The sequence below is a fragment of the Pristis pectinata genome, chromosome 9 (assembly GCF_009764475.1).
Source record: "Pristis pectinata isolate sPriPec2 chromosome 9, sPriPec2.1.pri, whole genome shotgun sequence".
In the NCBI taxonomy this organism is placed as follows: domain Eukaryota; kingdom Metazoa; phylum Chordata; class Chondrichthyes; order Rhinopristiformes; family Pristidae; genus Pristis; species Pristis pectinata.
In genome coordinates, this window is record NC_067413.1 from 55,123,127 (window position 1) to 55,145,805 (window position 22,679).

Genomic DNA, 22,679 nt, shown 5'->3' on the forward strand with positions numbered 1-22,679 from the left:
AGTCTAAAATTAGATAGCATAGATTTAAGGTGAGAGGGGAGAAACATTAAAGATCTGAGAGGCAATTTTTTTTCACAAGTTACATGGAACCAGAGGAAATGGTAGAAGCAGATAAGATTAGAACAAAGACAGGTTTTACAGTCATCATGGATGAGCTGGGCCAAAGGGCCCGTTTCTGTGCTCCACAACTCTATAACAGAGAATTCAATCAAAATGTCAAAAGAGTTATCCTTAAGTAATCCTCAAGAGTATTCCTTGTCCTTAAGGAATCAATATCTCAGAGTCGACTAAACATTTTCCAGTCTGCATCCAGAACTTCCAGCATTGTACAGACTTCAACACTCCAATGCACAACAGTAATATTTTTTCTCCATGTGAACACTGCAGTTATCACATAAACAAAGCCAGAATCAAGTATGAGCACTAGACCTGACACTGGAGGGAAGTGGAATGATATTCTCTAAATCTCACTCTGCTCTCCCTGGTTATCATTCTGCCTATGTCACACAATTTAATGTTATAATGTTATTCTAATGCCAAAACTGCTTTGCCACACTTCTACACCTGCATTCTACGTGTATCAGGATAAAACAAACACCGTTCATCAAATGAGAGGAGTCAAGAATATTATTTTCCTGTAAGACCAGGTGTTGCAAGGTTTCCTTTACTTACCCAAGTAACGGTAGTGGCTGGACCCAATAACTGAATCCTCAAAATGATAATATTTGCCATCTTTCAAACTGTAAACCTTGACTGTGCCAGTCCAGTAGTATGATCCAGGTGCTCCCATTACAACAAGGTCCTACAAAATAAGGTGAAGTGATGATATCAGTATTGATGCTTAATCATTACAAATTGAAGTCTGGGGTCTGAGGTTCCCCATTATGAAATTAGCCAAACCATCATGACTGTATTACAAATAAATGAAACACATATAATTTTTTTTAAAAACATTTAGCTCAAATCCAGCCTCACTTACAAACACCTGATGGAACACTGAGGCTGAGAGTTTTCACTGGCTGCCACTCCGGTTATTTGGGTGTGCAGATATAAGATATTACATGTGAAAAATACATAATTAACTAAATATCCAAGCACTGTAGACCAATGAAACTTCTAAATGGCTGAGTATTTTTATGTCACTTTCAGCAACTTAAATCAGTTACATACAGGTGGAGGACTAAAAAACTTTTTTTTGTGATAAATCCATTTTCAGATAAAATAATAAAACGGCACCAACTTTACACTTCATCGCACATTAATACGCATCTTTAAATCCAAAGAGAAATAAAAAATCTACCATGCTATGTGCTATAAGGAGAGGTTAGACAAACTTGGGTTGTTTCCTCTGGAGCAGCAGAGGCTGAGGGGAGACCTGATAGAATTTTAAAATTATGAGAGGCATAGACAGAGTAGACAGCCGGTATCTTTTCCCCAGGGTTGAAATGTCTAATACTAGAGGACATGCACTTAAGGTGAGAGGCGGAAAGTGTCTCGTTTTCTTTTACACAGAGAGTGGTGGGTGCCAGGAATGCATTGCCAGTGGTGGTGGTGGTGGAAGCAGATACAATAGAGACATTTAAGAGGCTCTTAGATAGGCATATGAAAGTGGAAAGAATGGAGGGATAGGTCTCATTAGCTTAATTAGTTCAGCACGACATCATGGGCCGAAGGGCCTATTCCTGTGTTGGGCAGCACAGTAGGGCAGCGGTTAGTTATTTCAACACCAGCAACCTGAGTTCAATTCTACCACTCTCTGTAAGGAGTTTGTACATTCTCCCCGTGTCTGTGTGGGTTTCCTCCAGGTGCTCCGGTTTCCTCCCACATTCACACTGTCTCCTAACACAGGTTAGGAGCTGTGGGCATGCTATGTTGGTGCCGGAAGAGCGGTGACACATGCAGGCTGCCCCCAGCACATTCTCAGTAATGCAAAAAGACGCATTTCACTGTGTGTTTCAAAGTACATGTGACTAATAAATAAATATCTATCTAATATCTAATCTACTGTACTATGTTCTAATTAACTACGGTGGATTCAACTCCAGCTGACAGGCAACCATAAAGATGCTTTGAAAGGTAACTGGCATGGGATTGACTGGGAGAAGTTTAGAGTACACAGCAGAATAAATGTAGTTTACTGAGAAACTTAGTGGGAAAATAAGAGGAAAACAAGAGATAAATGTAAGAAGCAGCTTGGAAAGCCATGACTACATCCGCCCTTTGGCTACTTTCAACAAACCTTTTGTAAACTTTTATAAATTATTATGCTGTGTGCCAAATCTTTAACAAGCATCAGAGCATGTCAGCAATTGCAGCATGTGGGCTTTCTGCTTTAGACTGGTCCTGTTTATTATCACTTTGCTGCAGGTAAGGAGTGCCATAACAAGGATTGATTTCTAGTGTAAACTTAAGCAGGAAGCAGATGTTGAAGTGTTCAGGGTTTACAGTTTTTCTCTCAGAAAATACCTCTGCCCTTCCAGTGGGGTCTGAAATGGCACTCCTGCATTAATAATATTTTCTTTTAAACTCAGCCAAACAGCAGCAGCAGCATCCTCCTTAAAAAAAAATTCCAAGATTCTTCTAATTATAATAATAAAGCAACAGATGACAAGCTAATGGAAGTGGTACTAGGAGAGAAACAAAAGCTTAAAACATGAGGGAAACACAAACAAACACAACTGTCATTTGATACATAACGCGTGTATGAAAGTTGCAGAAGACTTTACGGACTTTAGCAAGGCCTTTGACAAGACTAGTCTGGAAGGTTAAATCGCATGGGATCCAGGGGGAGATAGTGGATTGGATTCATAATTAGTTCAGTGCTGGGAAGCAGAGGGTGATGGTCGAGGGTTGTTTCTCAAACTGGAGGCCTGTATCTAGTGGTGTGCCATGAGGGTCAGTGCTGTGACCTTTGTTGTTTGTAATTTATATAAACAATTTGGATGTGAATGTACAAGGCGTGGTTAGTAAGTTTGCAGATGATACTAAAATAGGTGGTGTTTTAGATAGTGTAGAAGGTTATGAAAATTACAGGGGGCTCTTGATCAGCTTGGTATGTGAGGATTAGCAAATTTATCTTTTGCCTTTCAATCCAGAAAAATGTGAGGTATTGCATTTTGGGTATCAAATCAGGGTAGGACATACAGTGAATGGTAGGGCCCTGGGGAGTGTTATGCAACAGAGGGACCATAATAGCAGCATCATGGGTAAGTAGGGTGGTGAATAAGGCATTTGGCACGCTGGCCTTTTCAGTCAGGGCACTGAGTAACAGGAGTTGGGAAGTTATGACATGGTTATATAAGACATTGATGAGGCCTCACTTTGGAGTGTTGTGTACAGTTTTGGTCACCCTACCATAGGAAAGATGTTACTAAACTAGAAAGAATGCAGTAAAGATTTACCAAGATGTTGCCTGGACTTGGGGGCCTGAGTTATAAGGAGAGGTTGTGTAGACTAGGACTCTCCCCGGAACACAGGAGATAGAGGGGTGACCTGATAGAGGTATATAAGATCATGAGGGGCATAGGGAGGGTGAAAGTATATAGTCGCTTTCCCAGGGAGGGGTGCTAAAAACAAGAGGGCATAGGTTTAAGATGAGAGGCAGGACATTTAAAAGGGACGTCAGGGGCAGCTTCTTCACGCAAACAGTGGTGTGTATTTGGAATGAGCTGCCAGAAACAGTGGTTGAGGCAGCACATTAGCAACATTTAAAGGCCATCTAGATAAGTACATGGATGGGGGGGGGGGGGGGGGGCGTTTAGAGGGCAATGGGTCAAACGTGGGCAGATGGAACTAGGGCAACACAGTCGGCATGGATGAGTTAGGCCAACGGGCCAATTTCCATGCTGTATGACTCTATGACTGTCAGCACACAAATAGTTAAACAAATAAAATCCCAATAGCAATTGTTCTTGCAAACAAAAGGAACAGGGAACCATATTTTGCTTGTCCTTTTCCTCACAGTTCTGTTCCAGGCATTTAGCTGCACAATTAGTACAAAGCTGTTAACCTATAACAACAATCGGTACAATTCTGAAATGTTCCCTGCAATCACAAACACACTTGTAGAAAGCAAAGCAGGATAAGCTTCTTGAAAAGAGTTTCTAAAAAGAAAATAAATGAAAGAACATATTCATTTAGCACCTTTTATTTCAATAGCATCATAATTCAATGAAATATTAGTATCATTGACAATCTTGACTCACATCAGATCAATTCCAGACAACAGATTTTAAGTCCAGGGGTAATTTTCCAAAAACCTAGCAATTTCTCATGTACCCTGTTCAAGATATGACTCTTTGAAAGCAACACAATGCAATTCAAAAATTGATTTACTTGAAAGGAAGCCACAACTGACAACCATATGCACAATGTATAAAGCTTTATTATTCTGCAGTGACTTTCCTTGATTATTCATGAGATGTTCATAATGTTGGCAATGCAGTCTTACATTGTGCATCGCTAACTGTCCCTGAACTGAAGAGGCAATCAAGAGTCAAACACATTTCTTACACTGACTCACCAGTAATTAATATTTTACCTAACTCTTTTAAATATTATAGAAGTTCAGAGTCATACAGCTCAGAAACAGACACTTCAGCCCACTCTGTCCATGCAGCCTCAAGTACCTAACCATACAAGTCCCATTTACCAGCACCTAATCCACAGCCTTCTGTGCAGTGGTGATTCAAGTGCCTGTCTAGATGCTTAAGTTCTGTGAGAGCAGCTGCCTCCCCCACCCATTTGGGCAATTCATTCCAGTTTCCACCTACCCTCTGGGTAAAAAACGCTCTTCTCAGATCCCTTTTAAACCTTTTGACCCTTTATCCTAAACAGATGCCCTCTAGGTTTTATCTCCCACTGCTATTGAGAAAGGTTTCCTGTCATCCACCCTACTTATGACTATCATCATTTCGGACACCCTCTCAGTCCTCCGTTCCAAGGAAAACAAACATGGCCATCCAGTCTCTCCTCATAACTCCATCTCAGGGAACATCCTAACGAATCTCCTTTGCATCCTCTCCAGCCTAATTATGTCCTTCTTATAATGTGGAAACCAGTATTGTACTGGAACTGTGGCCTAGCCAATGTTTGATAAAGTTGTAGCATAACCACACTGCTCTTATATTCTATGCCTCAGCTAATGAAACCAAGTATCCCAAAAGCCTTCTTATCATCTTGTCTACCTGTGCTGCCACCTTCAGGGATCCTTGGACTTAAACAGTGAAGTTCTACTGTTCCTTAATGCTCTCTTGGGCCCTACAGGTCATTGTACATGTCCTACAATCACTAGTCCTCCCAAGGAGCATTAGCTCACAATTGTCAGGATTAAATTCCATCAACCATTGCTCTGCCCATCTTACCAACTGATCAATATCATCCTGTAGCCTATGACTACCAACAACACCACTGGTGTTATCTGCAAACATCCATACCTCCTACATTCATATCCAATATTTAACATATTCAACAAATTGCCAAATTGTTGCAGATGTAGTTGCAGATGAACAGCATGGGAACTAAGATTATTATATTTTATTTTACTGTTTGCATCTTTACTCCCTTACAGGGGATTTGAGGTGGCACAGTGATGCAGGAAATAGAACCCCTGCCTCACAGCTCCAGCAACCCTGGTTCAATCCTAACCACTGGTGCTGTCTTTATGAACCTTCCACAATGTTTCTCTATGTGCTGGTAAGTCAAGGTTTCATTCGGGTGTTCTCATTTTCTCCCACATTTCAAGGACATGTGGATTGGTAGGTAATTGGCCATTGTAAGTTGTCCCCACTGTGCAGGTGAGTGATAGAATCTGGGGTAAATTGATGGGAGTGTGTGGAAAATAAAATGGGATTAGTGTAAACAGGTGTTTGACAGCCTTGTAGACTCATTAAGCTGAAGAAGCTGTGTCCGTGCTGTATGACTCTAAAATTTAACATCTATGACTAATTTTATTCAGCCAAAGGATGGTTGAAATCTGGAATGCACTGCATGGGTGGAGACAGACACTCTCATATATTTAGGTGAGCACTTAATAAGCTATAGTAATATAAGTCTACAGGCCGAGTGCTAAAAAATACAGTTGGTCCAGATAGGTACCCGAGACCAAAAGGCCTGTTTCCATGCTGCTTGTCTCTATGACACCATAGTTTTGTATTTGTGTTTAACAAGAGCGGATTAGTCAGCTGTGCCTGTTTAGTCACTTTCCTCTGCATTATCACAACTCCAATGCTATAAATTTGCAACAACCTTTGCTGGTGCTCTGCTCTGCTCAGCTCATTTAACTAGACCACAGATTGGAGAATGGATTGTCTGTTTGGGTACCTCACTTCCAAAGTGTGAAGATGGGATATGATGAGTTTTGTGACCCAATCGCTTAAGTATTCACAAAATAACTGAGATTCTGCAATTTTGTTTTAAATTTCCCATACAGAGGAAATTTTTCATCAACAGAGATAGCTCTAATGTACCAGCATGACATTCCAGTTAACAGCAGTTTGCACGCTGGAAATTGTTTACACACAGGGGGCAAGGAGACAGAGAATGCAAATTCCAATAACACGCTCTGCATAGAAGAGCCAATCACAACCAGCAATCCAGATGTTACAGTTTGAATCATGCATCACAAAAAAAAATGCATTTTGCAAGTGCATTTAGAACATCGAACACACAACTGTACAGCACAAGAATAGACCAGTCAGCCCACAATGTCTGTACCAACCATGATGCCAAATTAAACTAAACCTATCTGTCTGCACATGATCCATATCCCTCCACTCCCTGCACGTTCATTTGCCTCTCTAAATGCATCTTAAACTCCACTATCGTATCTGCTTCCACCACCACCCCTGGCAGCGTGCTCCAGGCACCTACCACTCTCTTACCCTGCATATCTCCTTTAAACTTCCTCCTCTCACGTTAAAGCTATGTCCTCTAGTATTTGACATTTCTACCCTGGGATAAAGTCTGACTTATCTATTTCTGGTTCTAAAAGATTGTGCTTGGACCCCAAGACTAGCTTAAGAAACCAAGGATTTCTTGGTTTCTTAAATTTATTGCATCATTCTGGACTGTATGGAAACTCCATCCAAGGTACAAAGAAACATTGGCTAAACTAATCTAATCCATCTACATAAAACAGGAATATCGATGACTTACTTCAGAGAAATGGCCTGCTATTCCAGCTTGGCATGAGCCATGTTCTTCTCCATATTTCTTCTTATATTCTGCACAAAAAAAACTACGATTAGCTACTGACCATTTTTACCTAAAAGAATACTGCCAATGCTTCTCAAGGCTTAATTTGTATGGCTGATGTTCCATGATGTAGTCAAAGAAAAATATAGGGATATTTATGTGTTAAGTGCAATGCCAATGTATTGCCTAAGCTCTGTTAAATCATCCAGGTCCCACGCACTGTGAAAGCTAAAATTCAGGTGGATTCAGCAAAAGCAACAGCACTGAAGTAACCAAGAAAACTGATGAAGGTAGAGCTGTAGATACATTAGTGGACATATTATAGCTGTAGGCTCGGTAGTGGAGCAGTTAGCATTACATTATTACAGCACCAGTGACCTAGGTTCAATTCCCACTGCTGTCTGTAAGGACTTTGTACATTCTCCCCGTATGTCTGTGTGGGTTTCCTCCCACATTCCAAAGGCATACAGGTTAGGAGTTGTGGACATGCTATGTTGGGGCCGGAAGCGTGGTGACACTTGCGGGCTGCCCCCAGCACATTCTCAGTAATGCAAAAAAATGATGCATTTCACTGTGTTTTGATGTACATGTGACTAATAAATAAACATCTTATATGGACTTCAATAAGGCTATTGACGAGGTCAAGCATACTAGGCTGCTCCAGAAGGTCAAAGCACAAGGGATCTAAGGCATGTTTGCAAACTGGATCTAAAATTCGCTTGGTGATAGGAGACAGAGGGTAGTGGTGGATGGGTGTTTCTCTGACAAGAAATCTATAACAAGTAGTGTACCATAGAGATCGCCGCTGGGGCCTATGTTGTTTGTAACATATATATAAATGACTTGGATGAGAATGTAGGAGGACTAATTAGTAAGTTATGGATAGTGATAGTGGTTGTCCAAGGATACAACAGGACATAGATCAGCTGGAATGTTTGGCGGAATGGTGGTAGTTGGAATTTAATCCAGACAAGTATGAGGTAATAATTGGGAAGTCAAATTCTGATAGGACATCGAGTGGCATCAAGTTTAAGAGCCGCGAGGTAATGATGCAGCTCTACAAAACTCTGGTTAGGCCATACTTAGCGTACTGTGTCCATTTCTGGTCGCCTCATTATAGGAAGGATGTGGATGCGTTGGAAAGGGTGCAGAGGAGATTTACCAGGATGCTGCCTGGATTGGAAAGTATGGATTATGAGGAGAGACCAAGGGAGCTGGGGCTCTACTCATTGGAGAGAAGGAGGATGAGGGGAGACGTGATAGAGGTGCACAAAATATTAAAAAGAATAAATAGTATACAGCCAGCGCCTCTTTCCCAGGGCACCAATGCTCAATACAAGAGGGCATGGCTTTAAGGTAATGGGTGGGAAGTTCAAGGGAGATGTCAGAGGGAGGTTTTTCACCCAGAGAGTGGTTGGTGCATGGAATGTGCTGCCTGGGGTGGTGGTGGAGGCTGATACATTGGTCAAGTTCGAGAGATTGTTAGACAAGCATATGGAGGAATTTAAAATAGGGGGATATGTGGGAGGAAGGGGTTAGATAGTCTTAGGCGTGGTTTAAAGGTCGGCACAACATGGTGGGCCGATGGGCCTGTATTGTGCTGTATTGTTCTATGGTTCTATGGACATGTACAGTAAATGGCAGGGATTTTAGGAGCAGTGATGTGCAAGTCTCCCTGAAAGTGGAGACATATGTGAGTAGGGTATTGAAGAAGATATTTGGTTTGCTTGCCTTCATAGGCTGAGGCATTGAATATAAAATTTGGTACATCATGTTGCAGTTGTAAACATTGATCAGGCTGCACTTGGAGTATTGTGTACAGTTTTGGTTGCCACACTACAAGAAGGATGTACTAGCATGGAGAGACTGCAGTTTTACCAGAACATTGCCTGGAAAGGAGGGCTGTCGATATAAGGAAAGATTGGATAGGTAGGGTTTATTCTCACTGGAATGTAGGAGGCTGACAGGTAACCTTGGAGGTTTATAAAATTATGAGGGACATAGATAGATAGGTAGTCAGAGTCTTATTCCCAGGGCAAGGAAATCTAGAAGTAGAGTGCACAGGTTTTAGATGAGAGGGCAGAAACTTAAAAGGGTAAGTTTTTCCACACAGAGAGCTGGAACGAGCTGTCAGAAGGGGTGGTCGAGGCAAATACAATTACAGCATGTAATAAATATTTGGATGGATACTTGGACAGAAAGATTTCGAGGAATACAGGCCTGATGTAAGCAAATGGGATTAGAATAGGTAGACATCACAGTCAGCATGGATGAGGTGGCTGAAAGTTGCTGTGTGGTATAATTCTATGATTCTTTAGCACTTCCACAGTTTCCCTCATAGGAAGTTTTATGCAAATGCATCAGCTGTGAAATTCACTAGCAAAATAAATTATCACCTGTTAACTTTCAGCTGGGTAACCATACAGCTGCATACAAATGGAAGCAGGATCTTGATCTCAGGTGCTGTCTTTGCAGAGTTTGAATATTTTCCCCATGACCCAATCTCTGGGTCTTCTGGTCCCTGCCACACCCCAAAGGCATGCTGGCAGATAAATTAGTGACCAAGAATTATTCTTTAGTAAAGGTGATTGACAAAAAAGTCAAAAGGGGAAAAGAGTCAAAAGGTGAGAAAGAATAACTTGCCAGGCTACGAGGGAATAAGTTAAAAGCGAAATGGGACTGATGGGATTACAGACATGGACAATGGCCAAATGGCCATCTTCTGTGCAGTAATAAGCTTGTTACCGTATGTTATGTCACACCCATTTATTTAGAAGATACATGCTTAGCACAGGAGTACCCAAACTCTTCTACTTCAAACTAGGCTACATGCAATGTCCAGCCACATCTATTTTAAATTGCTGATGTGAATAAATGTTGGTGTTGTGATTAGCATATATCCACCAAAGATGCAAGACCACTAACAATATTCCTGCTTCAATTTCAAGACCATAAATTAAAACAGAACAAATCTGATATATATCAATGACTTGGTTGAGGGAGCCAAATTTAATAATTTTAAGTTTCCTGACAAGATGGAAATGAGGTGGGTTTGTGAGTTGTGAGGAGGATGCAATGAGGCCTCAGGACTATTTAGACAAGTTGAACGAGTGGGCAAATACACAGCAGAAGCAGTACAACATGGAGCAATGTGAAATTTTTTATGAAAACAGTTAGGCAGAGGACTGCTTAAATTGTTGTAGACTGGGAAATGCTGATGCACAAAGTGACCAGGGTGTCCCTGCTCAAAGCAAACATGCAAGTGTGGCAAGCAAATGGTACGTTGGCCTTCACTGCAAGAAGCTTTGAGTACAGCAACAAGAATGTCTTGCTACAATTTTGCAGAATCTAGATGAGATGGCACTTTAAGTAGCATATGCAGTTTTAATCTCCTTACCAAAGAAAATATACATTTGCTGAAGAGGGAGTACAGCAAAGGTTCACCAAACTGATTCCTGGGATGGCAGGGACTGCCTAATGAGCAGAGATTGGGTCGACTAGGCCGTAGTAAGAGGAGGAGCTTGGAAACTTACAAAATTCTGACAGGGCTAGACAGGCATGATAGATAGGATAGTTCCCTTGACTGGGGTTTATGGAACCAGCGGTCACATTCTCAAGATACAAGTTAAGACATTTAAGAGGAATAATTTCTCAGCAGTTGGTGAATCTGTGGAATTCTCCACCACAAAAAACTGTTGAGGCCAACATGTTGAACACAGGCAACCTCTGCATAACCACCATTCAGGCTACGGAAATTTGCCTTTACAGAATTCACAAATCACTGCCCAAAAATTTGAGATACAAAATAAAATTTGCTCTCAGGAATTTGTGGAAAAAAAAGTAAATAAACATAACTTTTTTTGGCTCATGTTTCTTTGTAGCACTCACAGATGACACAGCTTTGCATTCCAGGTAATCATGATACAGACGTTTTCTAGCAAAGCAAGCCCCCTGTAATGTGGGGAATCACCTCTATATACAAGGAGGATATACATCTCTGTAAGCAAAAGGCATCAAGGGGTTTGCGGAGAGAAAGGGAATGTGGTACTGAGGTAGAGGATCATACTCAATAGCAAAGCAGGTTCAAAGAGCTGACTGGCCTACTCATCCTACTTGACTACATTTCTATAAACATACATATTGGTTTAAGTTGTCCAAGCTTTAAGAACTGGTCAATAGGAACAGAAGGAGAGTTCCTTTTGTTTCAAAAGACCACCAGGTCAATACCTATAACGTAACTTTCTTCAATTCTCATTCTTACACTTGTACTGTCAGCTACAAGTTACATGGTGAATCACTGAACTACAAACACAACAGAAGAAAATCAGTCAGTCATTTGTTGTTACCACCAATGTGCAAAGTGATGCAATACATTTTGATAATGCTGAACAGTATAGACGGTTTAAGACTGAGCTTGCTCCACATAAATGAGTCACGTGACTGGGCCAGGACAAACTCTATCCACAAAATTGAAGAAACGTTTATCAGAACCAAAGGCACCACACGAGTATCATTATCAGTCAAAGCAGCAAGTTTTGGAATGCTTCGCAATGTCTCTGATATCCTATTACTCAAGTGTTTAGATGCAAAAATCAGTGCTTGTGAATCCCATTACTTTTTAACATAATCAAGTTACCTTTATTAAGGCCACTTTCTCCCACATTTTGGATGGTCTCTCAAGAAATTCATGAGGAGGACTTTGCAAATTCAATTGCGCACAATATGCATTTCTTACATCAGATTCTGGTGCATAAGTCAATCCAGGATGGCACAGCCATTTCATTGTTATTTTGTTTTGTTGCAGCAATTTTTTTCATAACTTTTCCATAAAGCATGGAAACAGGCCCGTTGGCCCAACTCGTCCACACTGACCAAGATGCCTATCTAAGCGAATCCCATTTGCATGCATTTGGCCCATATCCCTCTAAACCTTTCCTATCCATTTACCTGTCAATATGTTTTTTGAAGTTGTAATTGTACCTGCCTCTACCACCTCCGCTGGCAGCTCATTCCATATACTCACCACCCTCTGTGTGAAAAACTTGCCCTTCAAATCTCCTTTAAATATTTCCCCTCTTACCTTAAACCTATGCCCTCTAATCTTAGACTCCCCTATCCTGGAAAAAAGACTGTGACTAAGAACCCTATCTAGAACATAGAACAGTACAGCATAGGAACAGGCCCTTCAGCCCATAACCTTGTGCAGAACTAATTAATCCAGATCTCTCTATTCTCTTCATATTCATGTGCCTAAGCGCCTCTTACACATCGATCGTATTTGCGTCCACTACCACCCCTGGCAGTACATTCCAGGCACCCGCCACCCTCTGGGTAAAAAAACTTACCCCGCACATTTCCTTTCACCTTGCCCCCTCTCACCTTAAATGCATGCCCTCCAGTATTAGACATTTTGACCCTGGGAAAAAGATAAGAGCTGTCCAGGGTCAAATGTCTAATACTAGAGGCATGCACTTAAGGTGAGGATGCCCCTTTATAATTTTATAAATCTCTGTAAAGGTCACACCCCAGCCTAACCAGTCTCTCCTTATAACTCAAGCCCTTCAGACCTAGCAACATCCTCATGAACATCCTCCAGCTTCATCACATCCTTCCTAAAGCGTGGTGACCAGAACTGCACACAATACTATACGCAGTCCAACCAACGTTTTGTACAACTGTAACATGAGTCCAACTCCTATATAACTAAGGGACATCATAGGCCACTGCAGAGGGCAGATATGAGTCAAACTGTTGATGTACAGAGGAATCTTGGGGTCCACGTCCATTGGTCCCTGAAAGTGGCTGAACAAGTCAATCGCATGGCAAAGTAGGTGTATGGCAAATTTGCCTTTATTAGTTGAGACATTGAGTTCAGGAGTCAGGAAGTTATGTTGCAGCTTCATAAAATTCTGGTTGGACCGCACTTGGAGTATTGCATTCAATTCTGGTTGCCCCATGCAAGGAAGGATGTGGAGGCTTTGGAGAGGGTGCAGAAAAGATTTACCGGTATGCTGTCTGGGGTAGAGGGCATGTGCTGTAAGAAGAGGCTGGGAAAACTAGGCTTGTTTTCTCTGGAATAGTGGAGATTGAGGAGAGACCTGATAGAAGTTTATAAAATTATGATAGGCATAGATAGACAGCCGGTATCTTTTGCCTAGGGTCAAAATGTCTAATACTAGAGGGCCTGCATTTAAGGTGAGAGAGGGTAAGTTCAAGGAGATGTATGGGACATGTTTTTTTTGTAATATTGGGGAACTTGAAATCCCTACTACTAATATGCTATTAATTGTACACCTTTCAGTGATTTGCCTACATTATGGTTCTTCTCTCTCCAACTGACCATTCAGAGAACTGCAGTACAATCTCAGCAAAGTGATCACTACCCCACACCCCTCCTTTTGTTTCTAAACTCACCCAAGAGGTCTCATTTGAAGAGCTTCTAACTGCAGTAATGCACTCTTTAATTAATATTGCATAGCCACTCTTTTACATATCCCAGCATGCCTGAAGATTCTATACCCATGAGTGTTGAGTCCTGCCCTTTCTCAGCCATTTCTCTGTGAGAGCAATAACATATTCCCAATTCCTTTACTTTCCCACCTCATCTTTCTTAAACAGCAGAGTAACATTTCCAAGTAACAGAGCTATCCCCAAAACAAGAGAACATCAGTTTTGTTCTGAACCCTTGTTATGATTCATTACCGGTTTCCGTTGACAGCCGGGATATTAATATTAACCCTCATCCTACCCCCACTCTCACCCATCAGTCTGTGGCCTCCTGTACCATCACAGTGAGGCTCAACGCAAGCTTCAGAAACAGCACCTCATCTTCCGTCTGGACATGTCGCAGTCTTGTAGATTCAATATTCTACTCCAAAATTTCAGGTCATTTAATTTCTTGGTCTGCATTAGTCACCCATCTGAGATGTGAGCTCAGTTTGGGTTTTCTTCATTTTCTCCCCCACAGGGAGTGGAGGACATGCCCAGCCTGACCTGCTAGTCTTGTTCTCCTGCTCTGCATTTTGCAACTCCTGCATTCTTTTGTCTACATTCTCACTCTCTAACTGCACGCATTCACTCCATTGACCAGATAACCTGTTTATCTCCAATGGTCACGCTGGTTTCACCCTCTCAGAAACAACTCCTCTCCTACCCTCCCAACAGCTTTACAAGCTTTTTTTTTGTCTCCGTCTCGGTTTTGACAAAGGGTCTCCAACCTTAAACCTTAACTCTGTTTCTCGTCCCACAGATGTATCCTGACCTGCTGAGTATTTCCAGCATATTCTATTTTTGTTTTAGATACTAATCTCTTCCTCTCCATTTTATGGTCCGAGAGTCACAAAGAACAAAAATGGACCATTCAGCCCAACGCATCCATCTACCATCAATAAATCCCTGGAGGAGTATAAGGGATGCAGAAGTGTACTCAAGAAGGAAATCAGGAAGGCAAAAAGGAGGCATGAGATAACTTTGGATTTTCCTTAATCTTCTCTGCCAAAGAGATTTTATGAGTACAGTATATTAAGGGAAAGAGTAACTAGAGAGTAAATAGGGCCCTTCAAAGACCAATGTGACATCTTTGCGTGGAGCAGCAGGAGATGGGCAAGATCCTTAATGAATATTTCTCCTCTGTTTTTACTGGGGAGAAACACATGAAAACTTCAGAACTAGGAAAAGTAAATGGGGAGGTCTTGGGAATAGTCTGCATTACAGTGGAAGTGGTGGCTGGATATCTTAAAAGGTATGAAGGTAGACAAATCTCCAGCAGCTGACCAGGTTTATCCAAGAACACTGTGGGAGGCTAGAGAAGAAATTGTGAGAACCCTGGCTGAGATATTTGTAGCACTGTTAGCCACGGGTGAGGTGCCAGTAGACCAGAGGGTAGTGAATGTTGTGCCTTTATTTACGAAGGGCAGTAAAGAAAAACCTGGGAACTATGGGTCAGTAAGTCTAACATCTGTGGTGGGTAAGTTACTGGAGAGGATTCTGAGAGATATGTACATCTGGAAAGACAGGGGTTGATTTGGGGTAGTCAGCGTGGCTTTGTGCATGGGAGATCACGTCTAACGAACTTGACTGAGTTTTTTGAGGAGGTGACCAAGAAAGTTGATGACGGCAGGGCAGGAGAGCTGGCTAATTGAACACATAATTTGCTTGATGGTAGAAAGCAGAGGGTGATGGTAGAAGGTTGTTTCTTGGACTGGAGGCCTGTGACTAGTGGTGTGCCTCAGGGGTCAGTGCTGGGTCCATTGTTGTTTGTCATCTATATCAATTGGATAAGAATGTACAAGGCATGGTTACAGATGACACTAAAATAGGTGGTATAGTGGACATTGAAGGAGGTTATCAAAAATTACAGGGGGATCTTGATCAGCTGAGTAAGTGGGCCGAGGAATGGCAAATGGAGTTTAATTCAGATAAGTGAGGGGTGTTGCATTTTGGAAAGTCAGATCCAGGTAGGACTTTCATAGTGAATGGCAGGGCCCTAGGAAGTGATGTAGAATGAACGGTCCTTGGAGTACAAGTACATGGTTCTTCGAAAGTGGAGTCACAGTTAGATAGAGTGGCGAAGGTGCCTTTTGGCAGGATGTCCTTAAACTGGAAAGAGTGCCAAGGAGATTTACAGGGATGCTGCCAGGACTTGAGGGACTGTTATAGGGAGAGGTTGAACAGGCTAGGACTTTATTCCTTAGAGAATAGGAAACTGAGAGATGATCTTTTAGAGGTGTATAAAATTATGAGGGGCATAGATAGGGTGAATGCACTCAGTCTTTTTCCCAAGAACTGTGGTATCAAGAACAAGAAGCCATAGGTTTAAGTTGAGAAGGGAAAGATTTAACAGGAACAATTTTTTGGGCAACTTTTTTTTTACACAAAGGGTGGTATCTATGTGGAATCAGCTGCCAGAGGAAGTATCTGAAGCAGGTACAATAACAACTTCTAAAAGACAGTTGGACAGGTACATAGGTTGGAAAGGATTAGAAGGCCAAACACTGGCAAATGGGGCGAACTTGGTCGGTATGGACCAGTTGGGCCAAAGGGCCTGTTTACATGCTGTATGACTCTCTATGACCAAGTTTCCATCTAAACTGATCCCATTTACCACCACTTGGTCTAAGACCTTCTAAGTCTGGGTGATACTCGTCTAGATACTATTTTTCAGGCAGTGCATTCCAGATTGCAAACACCCTGTGAATGAAGAAGTTCTTCCTCCAATTCCCTCTAACACTCATACACCTTAGCTTATTCCTATGTCCTCTAGTTTTAAATGTTTCTGTTATGTTCCTTGCTATCTCCCCTCATACTTTGTATCCATTAGGTTTCACCCTCATCTTCTTCCACTCCAAGGAAAACAAACAGTCCATCCTCATAATGAAATGCTCCATCCCAGGCAACATCCTGATGAATCTCCTCTGCACTCTCTCCAGTGGAATCTCATCCTTCCTGCAGCATATTGACCAGAACTGGCCACAATAATTCAGCTGTGGACTATCCAAAGTTGCATAAAGTTGTACCATGACCTCCATGCTCTTCTATTCTTTGCCCTGACTAAAAAAGGCAACCATCCCAAGTGCCATCTTCACCACCTTATCTACCTGTGCTGCCACCTTCAAGGATCTTCAGACACCAAGGTCCTTCTGCTCCTCAGTGCTCCCTAGGCACCACCATTCATGGTGTACGTTCTACTCTTATTAGACCTCCCAAAATGAATCACCTCACATTTATTGATATTAAATTCCATTTGTCACTGCTCCACCCAATTTACCAGGTGATCAATATTATTCTGTAGTCTAGGACTATCCTCCTATCAACAATACCAACAAATTCTTGTCAACTGCAAACTTACTGATTATGCCTCCTATATTAACTTAGAACACAGAACAGTACAGTACAGGAACAGGCCCTTTGGCCCACTATTTCTGTGCCAACCATGATGCAAAATTAAACTATATCTATATGCCACGATCCATATCCCTCCATTCCCTGCATGTTCCTGTGCACATCTAAATGCCCCTCAAACGCCACTACTGTGTCTGCTTCCACTAACACCCCTAGCAGCACATTCTAGGCACCCACGACTGTGTAAAAGAAACCTAGCACACCTCCTTTAAACTTTCTCCCTCTCACCTTAATGCTATGTCCTCTAGTATTTGACATTACTACCCTGGGAAAAAGACTCTGACTGTCTACCCTACCTATGCCTCTCATAATTTTATAAAATTCTATCAGGTCACCCCCTCAACCTCTGACACTCCAGAGAAAACAATCCAAGTTTGTCCAACCTCTCCCTATAGCCTATACTCTCTAATCCAGGCACCACCCTGGTGAACTTCTTCTGCACCCTCTACAAAGGCTCCACATTCTTCCTGTAATGGGGCAACCAGAACTGCACACAATACTCCAAATGCGGACTAACCAAAGTTTTATGTAGCTGCAACATGACTTCCCGACTCTTGTACTCAACGCTGTAACCAATGAAGGCAAGAATGCCATATGCCTTCTTTACCACCCTATCTACTTGTGTCGCCACTTTCAGGGAGCTATGGACTTGGACCCCAAGATCCCCCTGTACATTAATGCACCTTAGAGTCCTGTCATCTACTGTATACTTCCCTCTTACAATAGACCTCCCAAAATGCAACACCTCACACTTATCCAGACTAAACCCTCCTACCATTTCTTTGCCCTCATCTGCAACTGAACTATCTCCTACTGTATCCTCTGGCAACCTTCTTCACTATCTACAACTCGGCTAATTTTTGTGTCATCCACGATCTTACTCATCGGCCCATCTACATTTTCATCCAAGTCATTCATATGTATCATGAACAACAGAGTCCCAGTGGAATACAATTAGTCACAAACCTTCAATCAGTATAACACCCCTCCACCACTACCTTAGGTCTTCTATGGCCAAACTAATTTTGAATCCATTCTACCAAGTCACCATGGATCCCATGCATCTTAAGCTTCTTGATCAGCATACCATGAGGGACCTTGTCAACAGCCTTACTAAAAGTCCATGTGGATATCATACACTGCCCTAACCTTATCAATCATCTTCGTCACCTCCTCGAAAAACTCAAAATCATTAATGTTCAGATCAAACAGCAATCCCTGCAGTATACCACTTTGACAGGGTTCCATTCTCAAAAGGCACTCTTCACTATTACCCTCTGCCCCTTATTACCGAGTGCATATTGGATCCAATTTGCCAACTTGCTTTGGATCTCATGGGCTCTAACTTTTTGGACTATGTGGGACTTTGTCAAAGGCCTTACAAAAGTCTAGACTACATCAACTGCACTGCTCTCATCAACACATTCTGTTCTTCAAAAAAAACCTTATCAAATTGCTCAGACAGGATCTCCTACCAACAAAGCTGTGTTGAACAATCTTTGCCTTTCCAAGTGTAGATTAATTCTGTCCCTCAGAATTTGGCCGTTCAATATGTCCACCATTTCCTTATTTCCAATTATATAATTATTAATATTGAAGGGGCCTTCTCCTAATATTATTGTGAAAAATGGATTTATCTTGATATCACTTGAAAGCCTTGTTCCCCCCCTTTTATTAAGCTCTTGCAACTTGCTGTACATTGTCTCATTGATCAAGTGTTTTGCCAAGTAGAGCTACTGGTCTTTTGAGGCATTAACAACCAAATGCACAACCAATTGAACAACTGCACTGATTTGCTGCCCTTTTCACTAAATTTGCCCAGTTTAAAATGGATAGTTTCCTTATTCATCATTTTACTCAAACTTAAAGTCCTAGGAGCAGTTTGGCATTTTTGCCTTTCAAACAAATATTGAGCTGTCTGTAAGATGTGGGAAAGGTTGTGGTACAAGCTGTGGGAAGATGTGGGACGATGATACAAGATGTGGGAAAGGCTACAAACCCTCTGAATTTATTTACCACATCTTTTAGCTTTCCCTTTACCAGCAGTCCTCAAAAAAACACTTCTGATTTTTACTTGAACCTCTTCTGCTTTTAAAGCAAAATAATAACAAACTACAGCAAAACTCCAGTAACTCAGCACACATGGGACTCTGGTGGTGGCAGACTAGCAGTTTTCCCAGACTGTTGGACATTACTCCCAACAATACTTCAACCTTAAAGTACATTTAGGGTGTTAAGCAGAAGGCAAGAGCTTTGGTGTCATAATCTTGGGATTCATCTCTGTGCCACAAGCTGGTGAGGATAGAAATAGGAAGATAGGGCAGATGCATATATGGCTAAAGAGATGGTACAGGAGGGAGGTCTTTAGGTAACTGGATCATTGAGATTGCTTCTGGAGCAGGTGAAACCTATACAAGGATGGACAAGTTGCCTCTAAACTGCATGGGGGCCAATATACTTGCAGGGAGGTTTGCTGACACTACTCAGGAGGGTTTAAACTCTGACAAGAGAGTGGAAGGCATTGCAGCAGGGTAGTAGGGGGAGAGACAGACTCTAATATAGAAGATATATCAAACAAGTGTAGTTGGCAGAGCAGACAGAGGCAGATTAGGGAGCATGTGAGGACTGGCAGTTTCAACTGCATTTACTTTAATGCAAGGGCCCTCACAGGAAAGTCGGACCAGCTTAGAGCATGGATCACCGCTTGGAGTCATAATATTATTGCAATAACTGAAACATAGTTGAGGTAAAGGTGGGGCTAGTAGCTTAACATTCTGGGGAATAGTGGTTTCTAATATGACAGAGGAGGAAGCAAAAGAGGAGGGGAGTCTCACAGCTGATTAGGGAGAGCACCACAGCAGTACGTAGAGAGGATATCCTGGAGGGATTGTCCAAAGAGGCCATATGGATAGAAATTAGGAATAAGAGGGATAACCACCTCGCTGGGGTTATACTATAGGCCTCCTAACAGTCAGTGGGAATGAGAAGAAAGGATATGCAAGCACATCACAGAAAGGGGTAAGAGCAATAGGGTTGTAGTTGAGGGACATTTTAACTTTCCCAACATTGACTGGAATTGCTTTAGCGCAAGGGGCTAAGAAGAGTCCAAGAGTTTTTTTGAGACAATATGTAGATGGTCCTCTTAGAGACAGGGCAGTATTGATCTTATCTTGGGGGTTGAAGTACTGGGGGGGGGGGGGGGGCAGGGAGAAAAAAACACTTTGGGAACAGTGATCATAATTTAGTAATCTGCAAGGTAGTTATGGAAAGGGATAAGATTGGTCCTTAAGTTAAGGTCCTAGATTGGGGGAAGGTTGATTTCAACAGCATAAGAGAGGATATGATATGGGAGCAGTTGCTTGTGGGTAAAGTGACATCTGACAAGCAGGAGTCATTTAAAAGAGAGTTCAGGGCCAGCATGTTCCAGCAAGGATGAAAGGCAAGAATGGTATGATTGGGGAACCTCAGATGACAAAGGGTACTGAAGACTGATAAGGAAAATAAAAAGGAAGCACATTACAGGTTTGGGCAACTGGAATAATGCAACTCTCGAGGAATATAGAGGGTGTAGAAGAGAATTTAAGAAGAAAATTAGGAGGGCAAAGAGGAGCCATGAAATGTCTTTGGCAACTAAGATTAAGGAGAATTCCAAGACATTGTTTAAGTATATTAGGAGCAAGAGGATAGCCTGGGAAAGAGTGAGACCCCGTAGCCTGTGTACCTCTAAACCTTTCCTATCCACGTACCTGTCCAAATGTCTTTCAAACTTTGTAATTGTGCCTGTATCTACCACCACCTTTGGTAGCTCATTCCACATACCCATCACTCTCTGTGTTTAAAAGCTGACCCTCAGGTCCCCTTTAAATCATTCCCCTCTTACCTTAAACCTATGCCCTCTAGTTTTAGATTCCCCTACTCTGGGGAAAAGACTGTGACCTTATTGCGTCTCACAAATTTGACTGAATTTTTTTTTGAAGACGTGACGAAGAGGATTGATGAGGGCAAGCAGGTGGATGTAGTCTACATGGATTTGAGCAAGGCCTTTGACAAAGTCTGACATGGTAGGCTTGTCCAGAAGGTTAAATGACTTGTAATCCAGGTGAGCAAGCCAATTTCATACAAAATTAGCTTGGTGGTAGGAGGCAGAGGATAGTAGTGGAGGGTTGTTCTTTAGATTGGAGGCCTGTGAGAAGTGTTGTGCTGCAGGGATTGGTGTTTGGCCCCTATTGTGTAACATATATATTAATGATTTGGATCGGAATGTAGGTGGCATGATTGGTAAGTTTGTGGATGACACCAAAATTGATGGTGTGGTGGACAGTGAAGAAGGTTGTTTAAGGTTACAACAGGATCTAGATCAACTGAGAAAATGGGCAAAGGAATGGTCGATGGAATTTAACTCAAACAAGTGCCAAGTGCTGCATTTTGGGAAGTTAAGCTAGAACACAGTGAATGGCAGGGCCCTTGGGGAGTGTTATAAAACAGAGAGACCTGGCGTACAATTACATAGTTCCCTGAAATTGATGACACTGATAGACAAAGTGGTGAAGAAGGTGTCTGGCACGCTTGCCTTCATTTGACGTGGTACTGAGTATGAGATTTGGGACTTCATGTTACAGCTGTACAGAATCTGGAGAGCCCACACCTGGAGTATTTTGTGCCATTCTGGTCACCATACTAAAGGAAGAATGTGATTAAGGTAGAGAGAGTGGACAAGAGATTCTCAAGGATGTTACTGGGACTGGAGGACTTGAGTTATAAGGAGAGACTGGATAGGTTGGGACTGTTTTCTCTGGAGTGAAGAAAGCTAAGAGGTGACATTACAGAGATTTATAAAATCCTGAGAGGCATAGATAAGGTGGATTGTCACAGTCTTTTTCCCAGAGTGGGGAGTGGGAAGCCTAAAACTAAAGATCACAAATTTAAGGTGAGAGGGGAAGGATTTTAAGGAAATCTGATGGCAAGATTTTCACACCAAGGGCAGTGGGTATATGGAACAAGCTGCCAGAGGAAGTGGTAGAGGCAGGTACAATTACAACGTTTAAAAGATATTTGGAAGGTTCATGGATAGCAAGCCTTAGAGGTTATATAGGCCAAAGGCAAGCAAATGGGACCTCCATGGTCAGCATGGACGAGTTGGGCTGAAGGGGCTATTTCCGTTTGTATAACTCTATAACAAGTAGATGTGGTTCCTTCACTGCAGACTGCAATATACAGCCAAATATCTTGTTCTACAATATAGAACAAGAATAAATTACCATGGAAACTGTAAATATATACATACCTCCACGACCTCGATTACATCAATACATTGGAAACCATGCAGAGGAGACTTGCAAGATATTGAAATGGTAAGATTAGATTGTCCTATGAGGAAAAGTTGGACATGCTAGTCTTACATCTGCTGGAATTCAGAAGAGTGAAAGAGGACTTAAATGAAAAACAAGTTCCGTGACGGGGAACATAAAGAGGTTTCCTCTTGTAGGAGAATCTTAAACTAGGAATGTTAAAAATAAGGAGTTGCTTATTTAAGACAGAGATGAGTAGAATTTTTTTCTCTGGGAGTTGCAGGTCTTTCGAAATCC

General features: G+C 41.9%; 1 protein-coding gene across 2 annotated transcripts in view; it reads right to left on the minus strand.

The window, feature by feature from the left end:
* itga9 (integrin, alpha 9) overlaps positions 1-22,679 on the minus strand; it is a 421,660-nt gene that overhangs the window by 346,528 nt on the left and 52,453 nt on the right. For both annotated transcript variants that reach the window (XM_052022797.1, XM_052022798.1), the window contains 2 exons: positions 7,156-7,223; positions 673-802 (listed from right to left, as the gene is read on the minus strand). In XM_052022797.1, coding sequence (XP_051878757.1) covers positions 673-802; positions 7,156-7,223 — 198 coding nt within the window. The remainder of the gene's footprint in view (positions 1-672; positions 803-7,155; positions 7,224-22,679) is intronic.